Raw genomic sequence first — 19,866 nt, 5'->3', positions numbered from 1 at the left:
TTTAATAAGTCACTGTAACAATAATAAAAATTCTTTTGACAAATACATTTTATGAAGACCAAACCTAATTACATTTTTCTACACTCCCTCTTAACTAGGGAGGTATTCACACGGTAGATCTCAAACTATATGAACTATGAAGAATTTAGGCACCGCAATGCCATGGACTAGATTCCTGACCAAGGCAATCTATCCAAGGTCTCTCAATAATTTAGGCACCGCAATGCCACAGACTAGATTCCTAACCAAGGTAATCTATCCAAGTGGGACTAAGATGGACTAAAGCTTTCAACCTCTCTAAGTACCATCAGGCTTATTAACTAACCATCAACCCAAGGATCTAGGTGTGTATCTGAGGTCATAGCTCCATGACCAACGCCACCTTTCCTACTTCAGGAACTAAACGTCAACACAAAGTGTCAGCCAGATGTCCTCCCAGGCAATGTCTCACACACAAAGCCTCCACTTCCCGATTATTTCAATCGGTAACAAATCCTCCCCAATAAAAAAAAACTGGCAACAAATCTCTCCAATCAAACTGATCGACAACACTTAAGCATGTGAAAACATGCTATCAAACTTTCGAGAGATTTACCTGTAAAAACACAACCCCAATCAGTAACAAACTTTCAAATATACATAGATACAAACCTCTGGGATCTTCCAAACAACTTGATGTTGCTTCTCAATTTTTCATAGTAGGACTTAGAGCTTTTCCAATGAATCTTGACAGAAGATTCCTCAACCATACAGCTTCCTTTCCTACTTCTCATGCAGCAACATATTCCACAAATCGATCCGGCTTTTCTTATCTCAGCAACCCTTCAAAATACATTCTCCAATTTCTTCTATCAAGGTGTCCATCATGACTATGATATGACCTCCCTCTCAACTAGGGAGATTCCTTTCATCTATGCTCCCTCTTAATCTATGGAGATTTCTTTCATTGAACTCCCTCTCAATCTAGGGATATTTCTTTCATCCAAACTCCCTCTCAATCTAAGGAGATTTCTTTCATTCAAACTCCCTCTCAACCGAGGGAGATCTCAACCAGGCTCCCTCTTAATTTAGGGAGTTTTATTTCTTTTTTACGACATAAGAGAATCTTTCATCATCACCATTCACATCATGCTTATCACATCAACTTACTTTACAAACATCTTCACCATCTTTGAAGATTTTGTACTTGCACAACTTAGATAGCAAGTACAACCAAATCTATAGAAGCACGAAGTTAACCATATTAAAATCACATAATGGAAGCATTCATATTTACACATCAAATACTCAAACTTAATTACAAACAAGAGACATATACTCTTCAACTTCTTGCTAGAGTTTTTGTCATAAACCCTAGAATAATCATGAAGACTTTGAGCATTTCAAAACAACCTTCATTACATATAAGGTTTCAATGATTCTTCCAGAGGTATGGCATACCCTACTACAACATATTGCAAACCCTAGAAACAATTCAGACAAATATAAATCTATAATGTATCTAACAACTTTTAGAATTCATATGTTAGACTTCCTACTAGGATTTCATACAAACCCTAGATTTCATGAACTTTTAACAACCAAAACCAATCATAACTAAATTCAAAGTAACAACATGACTAGCTTCCACTAGGGTTTGTTGCAAACCCTAGATTTTCTCAATCAAATATCAATCACCACTGGAACTCAGATTTCAACAATCTCATACAAATCTCAAATTATCAGACTGTCATCATACACCAGAGGTTTGAACTTTTACTAAGGTTTAACCCCTAGAATTCACAAATACTATCATCTTAGATAAACAAACTTCGACTAGGGCATAGTTCCAAACCGTAGGACCCATGACCATCAACAATTAGGTCAACTCACATATCTAGGATTCCACCATCATGCACAAGCATATCACAACATGTGTTAGTCAAACCCAACTACAAATATCAATAAGAGTTAAACATATAACAGACTTGATCATACTAGGGTTTGATCGGACAAACACACACATCCCAAGGAAATCATTTCTAAGACTTTGTAAGGGTCTTGTTTATACATCCTACCAAACCCTAATGATCTAGGGTTTTAATACAAAACATAGTAAAACCTAAATTATCAATACTTCAAAGGTTCGGGATTTCGGACATTACCATTCAACCCTAACAAGTTAGAGTTTCCATAACCATACCAAAACCCCAAACATGACTTCATCAAAACATCAGACATTTTCTTTCAACAATAACCCTAAGTAGGTTAGGGTTTCACACATAATCATCGACATACCCTTAAATTAGAGTTTTCACATTGAACCTTTCTAGGGTTCCACAAGAGTAATCAAAGATATGAAGAGGGTAGATTTATCTAATGATGAATCACCCAATCAAGAATCTTTAAGATTCAAGAAAGCTAGACATAAAGATGTTAGTAATAGTTTATCAAGAATGAATATGAAGAGAGCAAAACTTGTAATTCAAAACATACCTCTTGTTTCTTAACAAACCTTGTAATTCCAATGCTTTGTCTTGTGAAACCTTCTTCCATGTTCCTTGAGCATTCATCAAGTCTTTTCTAAACAAAAATATGACTAGAAATGTTATTAGTATTTAATATAAACAAACTTAGATAAGGGAAACCAAATATAAAAGACAATACAAGTAATTATCTTTGGAAGTTGGTAAGGGCTCCTTCCAAGCTTGAGGTATGCAAGGGATAGAGTCCCTAAGAGTTCCTAGCAAATAGGTCTTCGACTTCGGGTCCTTCCATCATGTTCTTCTTTGGTGAAACTTCTTTGGCAAAGTTTGCTTGATCCATGTCCCTTCTTTCTTGGTCGTTTAGACTTCTTGATTTCTTTGTAGACTTCTTCACTTTTCCTTTATTGTGTTAGACATTGTCCTTGAAGATAGTAAGGCTTAAGCTTCTTTCCTTATAAGGTCTCCTTATATGATCATTTAATCAACTTCTTGAGGTTCCTTGGATTACTTTCAATAGATCCTTAAATTGTCTTTTTCCTTCTCCGGTTTAATGATGTTGATCCCAAGCCTCTAATAACTTTTGTTATCTCCCAATTCCACTGTATGAGAAGATGATTCCTTTGATAGAGTGTGAGGTTGTTTACTCTTTCTTGTCATATGCCTAGATGCTTCACTGTCAATAATCCATGCATTATCATTATTAAGTGAACCTGTAAGTGCAGCCAAGAACCCTTGACTTTTGACTTTGTTGAATAAGTAGTAGAAGATCTTTTTGATACAACTTCCTACAGTATTGAATCCCATTCTTATCATAGAGGGAGTAATCATTTCCTTCAAGCCAACGAAGTGATCTTCAATCTTCTTTGACCTTAGCTCTGATACCATGTTGAGAAATCAATGCTAGTAGGATTAGGGTTATATTTCTCTTTCTTGATAATTACTTGTGAATTATGTTGGCTTCTTTTACTTATTTGTTATATTATCTTTCATCAAGCAATTACCAAATTATATGTGCATGAAGATCACAAAAACACAAGACACGAGATGCAAGGAAAAACCCTTATCTATGGGAAAACCCAGTCAAAATCTCTTCCTTCAATAGTTTTCCTTGAGACTCTTCAACCGAGACAAAGACCTCCTCCACACCAAGCCAGCCTTTTCTTCTTCGATCCAACCTTCGGCCTAGTAGCAGCAACACTTCGACCCTAGCAACTTCGATTTGGCAGCTTTCGGCACCAACAGCTTTGACTTGGTAGCTTCCAACATCAACATTAGCTTCGCCTTGGCAGCTTCCGACATCAGCAACAGCTTTGACTTGGTAGCTTCCGGCATCAGCAACTTCGACTTGGCAGCTTCTGGCATCAGCAGCAGCTTCAACTTTCCAGCATCAGCAATAGCTTCGACCTTGACAAGGATACTTTGATCTCCTAAACCAAAACAACATGAGAGAGAGAGAGAGAAAGACACCAAAACTTCAATTTTCTTCTTCCCTTCCCTCTTGACCAAACCCGCACTCCTTTTAGCCCCTTCCTTCAAATTCACATTTTTCCAGCTTCCAGCTTCAGATATCGAACTATGCTTGAGAGAGTGAGATTCTCCAAATGAAGTCGAACTGCCTTGGATATATAGCCTTCCAATGAGGTCTGATTGCCTTCCTTGAGGCCGACTTGGTGTGCAGGTTACATAATTCATTTTTTACTCAAAAATAATTATTTTTACATCGTTCGAAATCGCAAGAAGGGTCTCATAAAATATACAATATCTCTAATAACTCTTTGTTAATCCTAGAAGTCCATAATGGGGACTTTGACTAATAAAATGATGACCCGAGCATGAAACCCATGCTTTAATAAGTCATTGTAACAATAATAAAAATTCTTTTGACAAACACATTTTATGAAGACCAAACCTAGTTACATTTTTTCAACAGCATTAACTAAAATACAACAATAAAAATCTGAACAAGAGCACAAATTAGAAAACCCCAACATTAGGGCAATAGTCTTGAGCCATTTTATTAATTATGCATGGAAAATCAAGTACAAGAGGATGAAATCCATAGAACCTAGGCTTGCTACAGCAAGCAATGCAAACCCCAGGTTAGAATGTGTGGGATCAGGAACTGGAATTGGCCCAAATCTATATTTCAAACTTGCCCAAAAACTCCACTGCAGTTGCTGAATGGAACTGTTCGTCCTGCTCAAAATAATGCCTGGAATGCTCTAAAATTGCAACCGCAAGCTCCTTTACTCAAACCTGAAAATACCCAGAAAGTTTTGGCCTATCTCCAAGCCAAAGTTGTATCCACAAAATGGTACAAATTCCTCAGCTAACTAGCAATTCGCCTTGGTGTAAGAATTAGGATTTCAAGCCTAAATATCGCCCGGAAAATTCTGTAAAATTAGTTAGAGACTCCTCTCAATAAACCCACAACAACCCATAAAGGGTTTGGGCTGAATCCATCGAACCCGGGTAACCCCCAACAAGTGCAAATTGCCCAATTTGGCTAGAAAACACCCCACAAAACTAATATTGTTGAATTAAGCCCAAATCCACCAATGGAAATCTCTCCCAACTTTGGCTAAATTCTCCCCTAAAGAATACCTCCAATCTCCAACCCTTATCTCTCCTCAACTTCTATTCCTCTAGCCCTAAAGCATTTCCAGAAACGTAGAATTTTGGCCCCAAGAATTCTCTCAACTCAGCCCTGCTAATCACCACAAAATCTCCGGCTAAATTAGGGGAAAAACCCCTGCAAATCCTCTGGTGTTCTGCTCCTCCATAACTAATCTCCCCACAAGCAATTTGAACCACTTCTGTGCCTTGGAAGAAAAACATACCAGCTGAAATAACTTGCAAATATGCCCAATGGAAACTCTAAATTGAGCTCCCCAAATTGCCTCACTAGGGAGACACTCAAAGTTCTCCGAAATGAGGGTGGAATTCCCGCTCGGAAATTCCTTGTGCTGAACAGCACGGTTGTCTTGGCTAAGCAGCTCAAGAGAAATAATGTTAAATTGTCAAATGATCAAAGATACCAAATGGAGGCCTCCAAGCTCTATTTATAATTGTTGGCCCTCTCTCCCTTGGTGGTCCCCACCTTCCACTAATTTGCACCCCTTCCTTTCTCTTTTTCTTCTCACTAGTGCGAATTGCTACATTGGGTCGAATTTCCTTCTCTTATGGCCCCCACATTCCACTAGAGCTATAATTTTCGATTTCTCCTAAGTCCCATACGCCAAAAATGTCTCCAATGCCCAAATGACAAACTTAGGTCATGCTTAGCACCTCCCCAATAAACTCCATTAATCCCCTCAAATGAAAAATCAAAATTGGGGGATATTACAATTTGTCGGAGATCAGGTTCATTTGCTAGAACGCTGTGATCATTTGCTCAAGGCCAAATTCATTTGAGGCTGAATTTCTCCTTACTTGAGACTGAAATTGTTGGCAGGAATCTGAGTTTATCTACTGAGGAAGATTTCATCTGTTGGAGGCCAAGTTTACTGGGCCGAATTATCTTGCTAAAAGGTCAATTCTATCACCCAAAAGATTGAACTATTGTTGGGCCAAGTTTGTTTGTTGGGATCGAGTTTCTATTTCAAAGGGTCAAGTTCATTATTCCTAAGGGCTGAATTAATTAAACTGTTTTGTTAGAGTTGTGTATTGCAAGTTCCCCAGATTGATATTTTGCATGCAAACCCCCTCATTAAATTTAATAAAATTATGGTTGTGCATTGGAATGTCTTGGTTGTAAGTGTTTATTTTCATTAGCATAAAAAGTGTTCGAAGAAAAGTTTGCACACAGTGTTTGTCAAAATTTCTAAAAGAGAAATTTAATATTTTTTGGCAAGTTGTCCTAGCATATTTTAGCCAAGAACATTACACAAAGAGAAATACATTCTTCAACCCTAGCATCCTTCGAGATTAGGCTAACTCAAGAGAGATATGGCATCAGTTGTGCCCAATTAGGCTCCCTTTGTTAGGTTTAGCCAATCGAAGTTTCAATGACTGAAAGATGAGAATGAAGAGAATGTTGAAATCAAGGTTGTATGAATTGTCACCCCCAGCGCCCCCCCACCCTACCTCTAACCCTAGAATCATGCTCCAAGTGGGAGAATGCTCTGAAACTTTTGGGCACGCTCTATGCCAATTTGGTAACTTGGCACTCCCAAGGATGGTCCCAAAGCTAGTGAGCATGCTCCCAAGGTGCTCCATGGACCCTCCCTAATGGTAATGTTAAATTCTTAAAGTAAAAGGATGTTTGAGATTGGTTCCAACGTCATTGGACATGATATGGAGAAAACAAAATTTCTTATCCCATTCAAAATTCAACAGACTTAACAATTTTCAGGATTTCAAAATCAATGGGATTGCGGCATTTCATTGGATTCTCTCACGTATCAGGGTATGTGATTGGCATTTAATCAAGACCACTATATGTACTCCAATGTTGGTGGTGTTCATTGTTGCACTCCTTTGTCATGACCGTAGAAAAAATTTACTCTTCACTCAAACCAAAATCATTGATCAAGCATGTTAGCCTTTTTCTACCATATTTTAAGTCTTGAATTAGGTAGTTTCATCAAAATTGGGTGGTGTCAACCAATGTTCCTAGAGAATCAAAGTACAGGCAAAGGATAGACGAGGAAAAGAATAAAGGATGATAGTAATGATAAAGATCCCAATATAAGTGATGTTGGGGCATTGTTGGTCAAAGAGTGGTGGAACGCACATGGTAGTGCTACCCCGGAACTAAAACAATTGGGAACAGGAGTGATTTCACAATTGGTGAACACTTATTTTGTAGACAGGTGTTTAGCAACTAGCTTGATCTATTGTTTTGGACCTTTTGGTCATATCTCAATGTGTAGATGGCTGATTTTGTAAATATAGCTATTTGGTCATGTTATTGTTGACAAATGCTAGAAAACCTATTTCATTCCATAAATTAATGGTCTACTTTCTATTATATGGCTTAAAATTCGTATGTTTGTTTGTAATTGATATAATCTATATTCTCAATGGTTGATGCTTGCATGATTAATCATTAATGTACTTTGGCTGCCATTTTCTTCTTCATTGATGTACAAATACGCATGTTTTCATATATTCTGCAACTAATTTGGCATTCTAGGTGTTTTTTTAATATAAATACAATACAATACAATATATATAGATAGATAGAAAGAGAGAGAGAGAGAGAGAGACGTTCTTGGGATGCTCCACTCCTAAGAATTTTTGGTAAACGACGCTCGTGCTCTCAAAAATGCTCCCACTCCATGCAACCTTGGTTGAAATACCCGAATCTCAAAGCCTCAAGTGAAGATGTTTGGGGAGATAAAGACATATATGATCAAGCTCCGTTGGTAACCAGGTAGCTGATCTCCATTCCATTAGTCATTAATTGTTTCATGCATCCTATGCTATCATAGCATCACATCATTATACCATGTTATTTACATTTAGTGTCAAGCCATATCATCATTAATTTTATCCCAAAAAAATAAGAATTTAGGAGGTTTTGGACCATTATAACACCATTTTTCCCATCACAGGCATAATTTTGCTTTTAATCTACCAGACTAGGTGTATGATTGACCAGTTGGATTCAGGTTTGTCATTTGCAACCCTACATTATTACTATATGAATGGCATTGCATTATAATATTTTATTGTTACTGTTTCCAATATAAAGATAAATGGAGACACTATATAACCAAATGAGAAAAGGAAAAAAGAAAAAGCTAAACAAATCTCTATATGGAACAAAAAGAAAATTAAATGCCTCACAGTATGACCTACTTTTCATGAGGAGCTATCCTCCTAGCTTAGGTGTTGAGGAGCTGGCTTTGATGTTGTATCACTTTCTATTAGCATTTCTGAACTTTTTTTGGAAGGGAATTCCTTGTTGTTAGACCACTGTAACTCTGTTTGTTCTATGAATTAATGAATGATTCATTTCTAATAAATTGAACACATAAATTAAAAAAGTCATATAAAAAGTAATAAGATTCACAGCCAGTGAAAGCCAATAGGGAAGATTTCAATGGTTAACTCATTGCCTTTCCAATCGTGTTGCAATCACAAAGAGTTGGAATAAATGCAAAAATTCAATTGGTAATACAAGCCAATAGAAACACAAAATTGGCAATGACAGAGACATTTAGGCTTTACTGTAATTCCTTCCATAAGTCAGCCGAATGCCAACTCTATTAGCTCACAAAGAATAGAGAACTCCATTGTCTCATCCAGTTAGTAAATACATAAACTCGAAGAAAATCAAACAAAGGATACTAACCCAGTCAAGAAGCATGATATCATCGTCACTTGCTAATCGTGCAAGGTCAAATGCCCTCTGTCCTGTGATAATTTCCAGCAACATAATCCCATATGCAAATACATCAGTCTTTTCTGAAGACTTCCCAGTAGAAAGGTATTCCGGTGCTATGTGTCCAATTGTACCACAGACATTTGTAGTCACATGAGTATCCTTGTAATCCATAAGTTTGGCTAAACCAAAATCTCCCACCACAGCTTCAAACACATCATCCAATAGGATGTTAGCAGCCTTCACATCCCGGTGAATAATCTTAGGATCACAATGATCGTGTAGATAGGAAAGGCCTCTTGCTGAACCCAGTGCTATGCACCTGCGTTTAGGCCAATCTAGTGGTTCTTGATCTGTCTGTCGTTCTACAAAAGAATATACATTTTGTGGTTATCCAAACTAATCCTGAATAGTATTCAGTAAAAATAATAAGCATAAGGTAATGAATCCAGAGATTTTATTGCTAAACATAGAAACACTGCAAACAGGCATAAAGACAAAATAATAATAAAAAAAATTGATCACAATAAAACCACTGAAATATCAAATCGATTGAAGTGTACGAACATAATACAGTAACTATTTGAATCATTCTCCATTTGACAGAAGATGGCATATATTATTAGAGCACAATGAAAAATTGTGTTGTATTATTGCATATTTAAATTGATTTAATACAGCTGAATGGAATAAAAAGCAATTATTGTAAATCCAATACTAATATTCAGTGAAAGCAGCTGGAACATGATGAAAAGAACTCTTCCAATTCTAAATATAAGAAATGAATAATAAAAATCAATATCAATACTTGTACAGGATATATTCTGAACATGACCATGATCATATACACAAAACAAATCTAACAGATTAAATGGTAATCACAAAGTAAGCATCACCATGTGTGCATGGCTTCTTTATAATGCATGTCAATCCTGTTGAAGGAAGTGTAACTAGGTTCGGTCTTCATAAATGTACTTTTGATATTTGTACTTATTCAAGAAAAGAAATATTATTTTTATAATATATGACAATGAGTTTCTTGCTCATTGTAGTAGGTCTAGCACATGTCAAACTGCTATAGGTGAGTCAAATAGTCAAGAGAAAATATTGAAGGCCTTGAGGACATGTTACACTATGTATAAATATATATTAAAGTGAAAGGGAAACCTCCAAGCAAAGTCAAGTCTACTCCTAGGCAATGGCACCTTCAACAAGCTCCTTCAAGCATGCTACAACACCATGGAAACTATCTGAAGCCTGCTCAACAAGTCATCCACCAAACTACAAAGGGAAACCTCCAAGCAAAGTCAAGTCTACTCCTAGGCAATGGCACCTTCAACAAGCTCCTTCAAGCATGCTACAACACCATGGAAACTATCTGAAGTCTGCTCAACAAGTCATCCACCAAACTGCCCTCAAAGTTGGCCTACAATTAAGAAGACAAGTAGCCCTAAATGCAGTCAGTCAGGTCAGCTTAAATGGAGGGACAGTCCTCTATTTATAGAGGCTGTCCACTCCAAAGACAATGCATCAATTGTGCTCTAAAATGCGCAAGAGAAAGAGAACAAGAAGGTCGAAGGAAGCTAAGGTAAAGGGGCTACTAGGGCAGTGAAGAGAACAGGAGAAACAGCGAAGAGTAAGGGACTGTTTCTAGGGTATACACAGTCAAACATGTGAGGGAATAAAGAATAGTCTGCAGCTATAACAGCAGTAAGATCATAGCTGGATATTTCTGTTTGTTTGGGGCTAAAACTAGGCCCATAAAGGCCTCCTACTCCAGCGTGGAAGGACATCAACCGAAGTAAGAAAGAAGGAGACCGAAGTAAAGGACTGTTTCTAGGGCTAGAAACAGTCACACATGCGAGGTGCAGTAAGGGTATGTCTGAAACATAACAGCAGCTAGTGAACAGTTCATTGTTTGGATGAGAGATCAAGCCTACAAGGACTCCCAAGCCTAGCGAAGGAGCCTATCTCTCTAAGGTAAAAGGACTCTAATTGGAAGACGAAGTGCTAGAAGACAAAGGGCCGGAAGAAGTGCCAAGGTATATGGTGCAGAAAGGAGTAAAGACTTGACTTGTGCTTGAAGAATCTCTTAGTCATGGGTCTAGGGTTTGGCATTGATCAATATAAGCTTCAATAAGAGAAATTCACTAAAGGGTTTTCCTCTCAAGAGAAGAGAGGTTTTGGCCCTGGCAGATAGCCAACATCTTGTGTTCTTGTTTTTATGTTTTGGGAGCAGTTTGATGAAGTACACACATATGCACTAATAAGAAGAAGAAGAATAAGCTAACAAGAAAAGTAAAAAGACTTCACAAATTGTTATCAAGCAACGAAGAATCACACTACACTACTTTGCCCTAGATTCTTCAACATGGTATCGGAGTTAAGGTGACACATCAAGGAAAGGGCAACTCAAGAACACTCATCAAAGGGGAAGCATCTACAAGATTGAAGCATCAAGCCTAGAAGTCTCAATCACTTCAAGGTCAAGAAGGGTCTACAGTCCATCCTTCACCAAGGAGATCTATAAAGCTAGAAGAAGAGCCTTATATAAAGACACCCACAAAGAAGAGCAAATTGAAGCAGGACCTACATCAAGCTACAAGTCTTCAAACAAACCTCATCACCAAGCAAGTCCACTTGAAGAAGGGAATTTGAAGAACATCAAGATCCAGGGAAGACAAGCCATCAAGCCTTCAAGGAGGAAGCAAATCCATTACATTTCAAAATCTATCAAGTAAGTACATGTCCCCTTCTGAATATACATCAATGTCTTTTTGCAAGGAAAGCAATAAATTGGTAGGTACCAATAATTTTCTCGCATGGAAGAAGAGCATTGATCTACTACTCAAGGAGAATGAATTCCTACAGCATGTCAAAGGGAATATCACTAGCCTTGCTAAGGAATAGACTCAAGCCTTAGCCAAGTACAAAAAGGATGAGACAAGCGCTCAAAGGATTCTAATAGAATCAATCAAAGACTCTCTCATTCCCTATGTCTCCAAGTTTGAGACATCGAAAGAAATCTATGATAAGCTAGTAGAGCTATTCTCGGTATCTACAACCGGAGAAGTAATATCTCTAAGGAATGAATTATACAAAATGAAGATAACAAAGGATGGAGTAGCTCCCTAGTTCATGAAAATCTCTAAAATGAGACATCAACTTCAAGAGCTTGGGGAAGTCATGTCTGACAGAGAGATGACAACTGTAGTACTCAATGCTCTACTTGAGGAGTGGGGAAACTTCACATCTAGCATATATGCCAAGAAGGAAGCAACCACTCTCAGTGAAATGTGGTCTCTATGCAGAACAGAGGAAACCAGACTTAAGGCAAAAGAAGATGTGGGATCAAAGGAGCAAGCATTTACTACCATGGCCAAAAGAAAGGGTAAATTTGGCAAGTTTGGTCCACAAAGAACAAACAACAAAGACATGTCCACGGTCCAATGTTTTGGATGCCAAGAATATGGACACTACAAAAGGGATTGTCCTAAGCTTAAGAAGGACAACAATAACAAAAAGAAAGAGGGAAGAAGCTCACATATCTCAAGAGATGAAAGAAGAAGGAAAGAAGCAAAAGAAGGAAGATCCTCTGAATCTCTACTGTGACTAGGTCAAACTCTTTACTTCTAGACTTCTTTCAAAGTTTTGAGTAGGATAGGAGCATGTAGGGATAAATTAAAATTGCATTACTAGAAACATCCTCTAGAATCTAGCAGCATGATGTACATAGAGTTCTAGATACTCATGTAGATGTAGCATTTATGATAAGAACAAAAATGCATAAATAGAAATACCTTCTAGAATATAAGAGCATGACAGATATAGCTCAAGATATTCATGTAGAAAAAGCATACCTAGTATTAGACCTCATACATGATGAAAGAAAATTGATCATAATAAGAATCTTATAAGACCTACATCATCAAAAGAAAGGAAACATTTGCAAGGCAAGGATCTTTAAGATCCTATGATGGAATTGTTGAATTTCTAAGTCTGACACGTCAGAAATACCTACTGCATTATCTGGTTTATTTTCTCCTACTTGTTCTTTTCATTAACAAGTTATCTATAATTATAAATAACGAAAATAAACACAAATGCAGCCTTAACACATATACAAATCAACAACTGAAATAACTGAGACAGTCACACAAGGAACACCGTTAATTTTGGACAATTGTCCCCAGAAAAACCCAATGCAGGAAAACCGGTGTAGCGAATATGAGGGTTTTATTATTATCCAGTTTATGAATACAACTAGGGTGCCAGAAATGGCTCACCCAACAGAGAATGCCCTCGACAGTAGTACCTCTCCTCAGAGACAGATATTTCGGCTAGTCACTGGATGATCGATCCCACAGCGACTATGGCAGCTCCTTAGCTGGACAGAGAAAGCTGCTCCAAGATTCTCCACTGCTCTGCATCACTTTGCTAGGGACTGCGTCACCCTTCCTAGTTCCAGTCTGTCCCACGAAAATCTCCAGCGTTACCTCTTGGCCCTACGTCAACGCTGCTAGCCTCTACGCAGCCACTGATGCCTCTGCGTCAACCTCTTAGCTCTCTGCGTCAGCCCTCTGTGTCACCCACACTGGCCTCCTCAGCCTCTACGTCAATCCTAGCTGCCTTTGCATCAGCCATCGGAGACTTTGTGTTGTCTCTCTGGCACTATCTCTGCCTCTCTGCTATGTATTCTCGGCCTTGTGCTGAACTGCCCCTCGCTGCAACAGATCACTGGTTCGATTCTCTCAACAAACCCCGCTTCAGAAAATCGAACTAACTGATCAATTTGGTGTATCTCCCACTGACCCTCAAGCCTCCTCTTATACTTTTCCTGTTAAGTCTTCAACGGCCGAGATTAAGTCCCTAATCAACGGCTAAGATTAGAATTGGCTTGATCCATGTCATTTAGAACATTCTCACCCAATTTTGGATTAATACCCATTAATATTTTAATTTTCCTAAGTTTAGACTTACGAACCCATTAAAAATATTAATTATTTTAATCTCTCCAACCGGGTGGAATTTCCCCAAACCATTTCTAGGTCTTGGAAATCTTATGTTCCAGCCTCTCCACCAATTTTCATGGCTAGAGCACATGAATATTCAAATCAACAGGAATATTCAAAGAAGGTTCATGGACCAAAGCATATGTCTCATTGGGAATCCCATTCATGGGTTTCAAGAAAAGAATGATATGCAGGCAAGCTAAGATGAAGCAAGAAGGGCCACACCAAAGGATGATCAAAGGAGAATCAAGATGAGGTATGTATGCATCAAATTTTAAGTCATGTTATCATTTGTATATTATTGAGTCATGGGTATAGTTCTATAACATGATCAAGCATGAAAGAATCTCTTTCACCAAGAATATGCTCGAAGGCATGTACCACAATGCAATGAAGGTCAACAAAAGAATATGCTCACATAAGGAGCATAAGATTGCTGACTAAGAAGCAAGAAGAAATGCTGACAAGTCCAAAAAGAAAGCAATGAAGGAATGCTCTCACAAGAAGCATTAGATGGTTGACCTATCTATCTGAGAAGAAGCAAATGAAGAAAGAGATCAAGCATGTGAAGAATCACTATCTGACAAAATGCCTTGAAAGATATCTCCCGAAAGAAGGCAAGACAACTCGGATAAAGGAAAAAGGACCTTTGACACCTATGAAGGCCTTGGAGATATAAAGGTGCAGATAATTGATTCTACTCTACGGAGATGTCGTGATAAAGAAGCCATCCAACAAAAGAAAAGGCAATGTTGAAGCTATGTCAAGATGAGGCCATGATGAGATACTAGGTCAAAACATGTAATCAAATACAATGAAGCATCCATGAGAAGAGTATTTTGAAGCATGGAAAAGATGATAAAGGAGTAGTCAAGATGACAAGAAAAACTTGATAGTCACTTTCCACGAAGCAATGATATGACAAACCAAGACGGAAAGTGATCGATGGATGGTGCCCTACCTAGAAGAAGTTCGAACAAACACTTCATGACATCAAGAAAGGAAGGAGATCAAGCAGCTGAAGGATCCACGAAGAAGAAGTTCCTAATGAAGGAAAAAGTCCCCAATTCAAAGGGAGCTCTGATAGGTCCCTGATCAAAGGGAGTTCTTGGATCACCCCTGATTACAAAGGAGTGACAATTTTGTTTTCCATTTCATGGGTCATGCACTAGACCAGGACTAACAGCCGTAAGTCTAAATGAAGGCCATGAATGGAAATGTAGACACAACATTCTTGTCTTCACTTGGGAAAAGAGAATGGGAGGATTAGGTAATCATCTGGCATCTGATACTCTTTGAGGATGTGTAGGGCATCCAAGATAAGAGTAGGCAAGAGGACCAATATTCTTTGAGGGCTAGGAACCCAAGATAAGAATATTCCTAGAAGGTCATGCTCGGAGAACACCCGGGTGGGTATGTACCTTGAGAGACAATGATAAAGGTGTCTATAAATCATTGGTCTCGCCAGCATTGTAGCTCATGGTCTCGTAAAGAGACTGAGTTGTTAGTCAAAGCCTTGCACTATGACAATGCTAATGAATATGATGCTATAACAGATGGATTGCAAATCCGGTTTCTCTTATGTGAATTCTTCAAGATTGATAATAGCCAAACACCTTGTAATGTTGTATGAATACTTCCCTAGTTGAGAGGGAGTGTTGAAGGAAGTGAAACTAGGTTCGGTCTTCATAAATGTACTTTTGATATTTGTACCTATTCAAGAAAATAAATATTATTTTTATAATATATGACAATGAGTTTCTTGCTCATTGTAGTAGGTCTAACAAATGTCAAAGTGCTATAGGTGAGTCAAATAGTCAAGAGAAATAATTGAAGGCCTTAAGGGCATGTTACACTATGTATAAATATATATTAAAGTCAAAGGGAAACCTCCAAGCACAGTCAAGTCTACTCCTAGGCAATGGCACCTTCAACAAGCTCCTTCAAGCATGCTACAACACCATGGAAACTATCTGAAGTCTGCTCAACAAGTCAGCCACCAAACTGCCCTCAAAGTCGGCCTACAATTAAGAAGACAAGTCGGCCTAAATGCAGTCAGTCAAGTCGGCTTAAATGGAGGGACAGTCCTCTATTTATAGAGGCTGTCCACTCCAAAGACAATGCATCAATTGTGCTCTGAAATCCGCAAGAGAAAGAGAACAAGAAGGTCGAAGGAAGCCAAGGTAAAGGGGCTACTAGGGCAGCGAAGAGAAGAGGAGGAACAGCGAAGAGTAAGGGACTGTTTCTAGGGTATACACAGTCACACTTGCGAGGGAATGAAGAACAGTCTGCGGCTATAACAGCAGTAAGATCACAGTTGGATATTTCTGTTTGTTTGGGGCTAAAACTAGGCCCATAAAGGCCTCCTACTCCAGTGTGGAAGAAGGACATCAAGCAAAGTAAGAAAGGAGGAGACCGAAGTATAAAGGACTGTTTCTAGGGCTAGAAACAGTCACACATGCGAGGTGCAGTAAGGGTATGTCTGAGCCATAACAGCAGCTAGTGAACAGTTCATTGTTTGGATGAGAGATCAAGCCTACAAGGACTCCCAAGCCTAGCGAAGGGCCTATCTCTCTAAAGGTAAGAGGACTCTAATTGGAAGATGAAGCGCTAGAAGACAAAGTGCCGGAAGAAGTGCCAAGGTATATGGTGCAGAAAGGAGTAAAAACTTGACTTGTGCTCGGAGAATCTCTTAGTCAGGAGTCAAGGTTTTGGCATTGATCAATAGAAGCTTCAATAAAAGAAATTCACTAAAGGGTTTTCCTCTCAAGAGAAGAGAAGTTTTGGCGCTAGCAGAGAGACAACATCTTGTGTTCTTGTTTTTATGTTTTGGTAGCAGTTTGATGAAATACACACATATGCACTAATAAGAAGAAGAATAAGCTAACAAGAAAAGTAAAAAGACTTCACAAATTGTTATCAAGTAACGAAGAATCACACTACACTACTTTGCCCTAGATTCTTCAACAACTCTACAACAATGAGTTTCCAATGACCATTCCTAAGGATCCAAACATCTCACAAATAAAGCCAAATTTATTTAAACTTGATAGAGTAACTAATATACTTCTTAAAATGCAGATGTTTGTTTGCTATGTTTAGAAAATAGGAGGGAAAGCATTGTATCAGAAATACCGCACCTCGTAGACAAGATGCAACACTCCCATTAGACATGTAAGGATAAACAAGTAGACGTTCAGTTGGTGACATACAGAACCCACGAAGCCGAAGGAGGTTCCTGTGTACTGCCATACTGATCATCTCCACCTCTGTTTGAAACTGCAACTCTCCAGCTGAACTACGCTCATCCTTCAAGCGTTTCACAGCCACCAACGAACCATCAGCAAGGCGCCCTTTGTATACCTTCCCAAAAGCACCTTTCCCTAGTATGTTCTTTTGGCTAAACCCATCAGTGGCAACCTGTAATTCCCGTAATGAGAACCTTTTAAGCTGCCCTAAGTGAACCTCTGGATCCTCTTCAGCTGGAAAAGATATTACCCAATCATAAGCTATCCATGACTGGCTGTAGAATTCTAACCTCTCAAATCAAGTAACATAAAGACCTATTCAAACACATATTCCTATCCAAACTGAATGGTTTACCTGGCACATCAAAATAGGATTCATGTGGCTTCTTGCGCCGCAACAACTGAAAGACAATGGCAAAAATCGCAAATAAAAGTGCAGCACCTGCTGCTACCCCACCAAATAGTGCTGCTGTAAATGATTTCCTTTCTGAGAAGAGAAAAAACAGGAATACTATATAAGTTTAACAAAGATACCTAAATCTCAATAAGTACATCCAAGTAGTAACTCATGAACCTTCTGTACCATATTGCCATTCAAGATATTGGAAATCCACATAAATGCATACTTTTAGTTCTTTGTTGTGGGGGTTGTGCAAATGGGGGTGGGGGAGAAAATGGAGGCGACCCCGGACATTGACGATTCACTGCTGACCCACAAAGCGCAGTATTGTTTTGAAAACTGCATCAGTATAATGGCATTCACTTATTATTGATCCACTTTAAATCCAAAGACAAAAAAGTTCGATTATATACTAGGGCAAGCATTCAGAGCAACAAATCCTATTTCTCAATGTTGCATAGACTGTGACACATTACATCCGATGGAAACCATTAGACCAGCAATCAGTTGACATTTATATGCCCTGGATTCATTGCTTCTTAAATAATTCATTCAATGTCATGAGTACTGATGTGCCAAATTACAAGGCATCACCTTATGGGAGTAAACAGAGAGAAGGATCCATTGAATGGAACCATCCCTGTCAGATTGTTGGTTGAGAGATCACTGCATTATCAGAGAGAGAAATAAGGGAACCTTAGCATAGAACAAATAACATCATAAAACACCATGCAAAAATAAACTTTTGATTGCAATTTATTTATAAGAATTAATGGTCTTGAAAACTTACAGAACTTGAAGCGTATCAACAGTTGTCAGAGACATGGGAATTGTGCCAGTGAGATTATTGTTATTGAGCCTTCTATCCTTTCATAAGACAGATAAAAATGGGAGAAACATGTTACCACCTTTGCAGAATGGAACTCTTCCTAGCCAATTACAAAATAAACACACAAGCAAATTTTGACACTCCATAATGTATTATAAAAGAGAAGATAAATAAAATTACTGAAAAAAAGCTTCTAAAGCCTCTCTGCTGACTCAGCAACTGACCTGAAATTGTTATTGACTATATCTTAAGTCAAAGCAAACCAAGGCTATATCTATATAAGAAGAAAACTGGCCTCAGCTTAATAGAGAAGACACCTTAAACATTTTAAATGTAATAAAATGGCCCTCATTTTTTCAAAAGTGTATATTAACTTTTTAAGTGAAATTCTCATTTCCATGTGTTGCCACCAAACTCTCACTTCTCATGATAATATTGTAAAACACAAGACCATGGATGAACTAAGAGGGGCTACCCATTGTCACCAAAGTAGCTCTCTCTCACTTTAGACCAGCTCTCCTCTGGCAGAAGGGAAGTATCCCTGAGTAAGTCTATTGTTAACTTTTAGAAGAGATGGATGGGTAGACAAAGACTAATGCCTATTCAAATTAGGGTTAGATGGAGTCCACAGGATCAAACTCAGAGGGTGGTTTTTGTTATGAGATAAGGATAAAAAAGAGCTGGGATAAACAAGCTATTTCTTCCTTGGTTTGTTGTCCAAAAATGCAGAAATTGCCTGGAGGAAAACTAATGAAGGAGAACCTCTAAAACATGCATCAGGGTGTGCCTATCAATGGAAAATGTAAGTTTGGAGCAGTCTCTAATTAAGATGGATGGTACAAGATTAAGTTATAAACGCAAAGTTTGTGAAGTCCCTTCCTAAAATAATTTTATTTGCCAAAGGAAGATTCACAATTTTGCAATTTTCACTATTTTAGGGGGCCAAGGAGCTTTGGAAATAATACTTAGGAGAAGGGGAGGCCAAAATTATTTGGCTAGTGGAACGTGGGGGCCACCCCTCATGAAATAAGCACCCCCTTGGGAAGAAATTTGAATTGCTAAGGGAAGGAGGACGAAATTGCTAGGTGGACATTTGACAATTACTTGCACCTAGCATGCTTGAGCTGTTTAGCCGAGTCTACACCCGAGATTCTCAAGCGAGTTTCTCACCCCTTGCTTAGGTAGACTTCGAGTGCCAGCCCATGGAGGGAAGTCTTATCCATTGAGAGGTTGTCCAACATTGTCGCAGGGATTTCGTGGGGCTTCATTGCTGCTTTTTGGGCGTGGGAAGGAGTACGAGTTGCATTTGTGAAATCAGCAAGAGCAGCAACTTCGTGGAGGATTCCAGGGGAGCATTTCACCATATTTTGTTGGAGATTTTGCGGCAAGAACAGCGTAATCTCCTAAGGGACCCTTGTTGCTTCAGCATGGCATTCTGGTGGACCATGTGGATCTGCGCAGAGGGCATTTTCTGGGCACGCGTTGGAGTTGAGGAGTTGGCTTGTGGAGTTGGGGTGAGCAGGGGAATTGAGGAAGACATCCGGGGGAGTAAAGCCCAACATTTTAGCACCATTTGGAGGG

At 38.6% G+C, this 19,866-nt stretch overlaps 1 protein-coding gene across 1 annotated transcript in view; it reads right to left on the bottom strand.

The window, feature by feature from the left end:
* LOC149180851 (somatic embryogenesis receptor kinase 2-like) overlaps positions 1 to 19,866 on the bottom strand; it is a 111,362-nt gene that overhangs the window by 31,822 nt on the left and 59,674 nt on the right. Inside the window, exons 5-10 of the mRNA XM_089416333.1 lie at positions 18,247 to 18,318; positions 18,051 to 18,122; positions 17,683 to 17,795; positions 17,412 to 17,543; positions 16,949 to 17,290; positions 8,767 to 9,161 (exon numbers count right to left, since the gene is read on the bottom strand). Coding sequence (XP_089272459.1) covers positions 8,767 to 9,161; positions 16,949 to 17,290; positions 17,412 to 17,543; positions 17,683 to 17,795; positions 18,051 to 18,122; positions 18,247 to 18,318 — 1,126 coding nt within the window. The remainder of the gene's footprint in view (positions 1 to 8,766; positions 9,162 to 16,948; positions 17,291 to 17,411; positions 17,544 to 17,682; positions 17,796 to 18,050; positions 18,123 to 18,246; positions 18,319 to 19,866) is intronic.

Source organism: Pinus tabuliformis, chromosome 3_2 (assembly GCF_031772625.1).
Source record: "Pinus tabuliformis cultivar Carrire ecotype Pingquan chromosome 3_2, CPIR1, whole genome shotgun sequence".
NCBI lineage: Eukaryota > Viridiplantae > Streptophyta > Pinopsida > Pinales > Pinaceae > Pinus > Pinus tabuliformis.
Note: the sequence above shows the minus strand (reverse complement) of the source record. Positions and strands in the feature narration are given on the sequence as shown.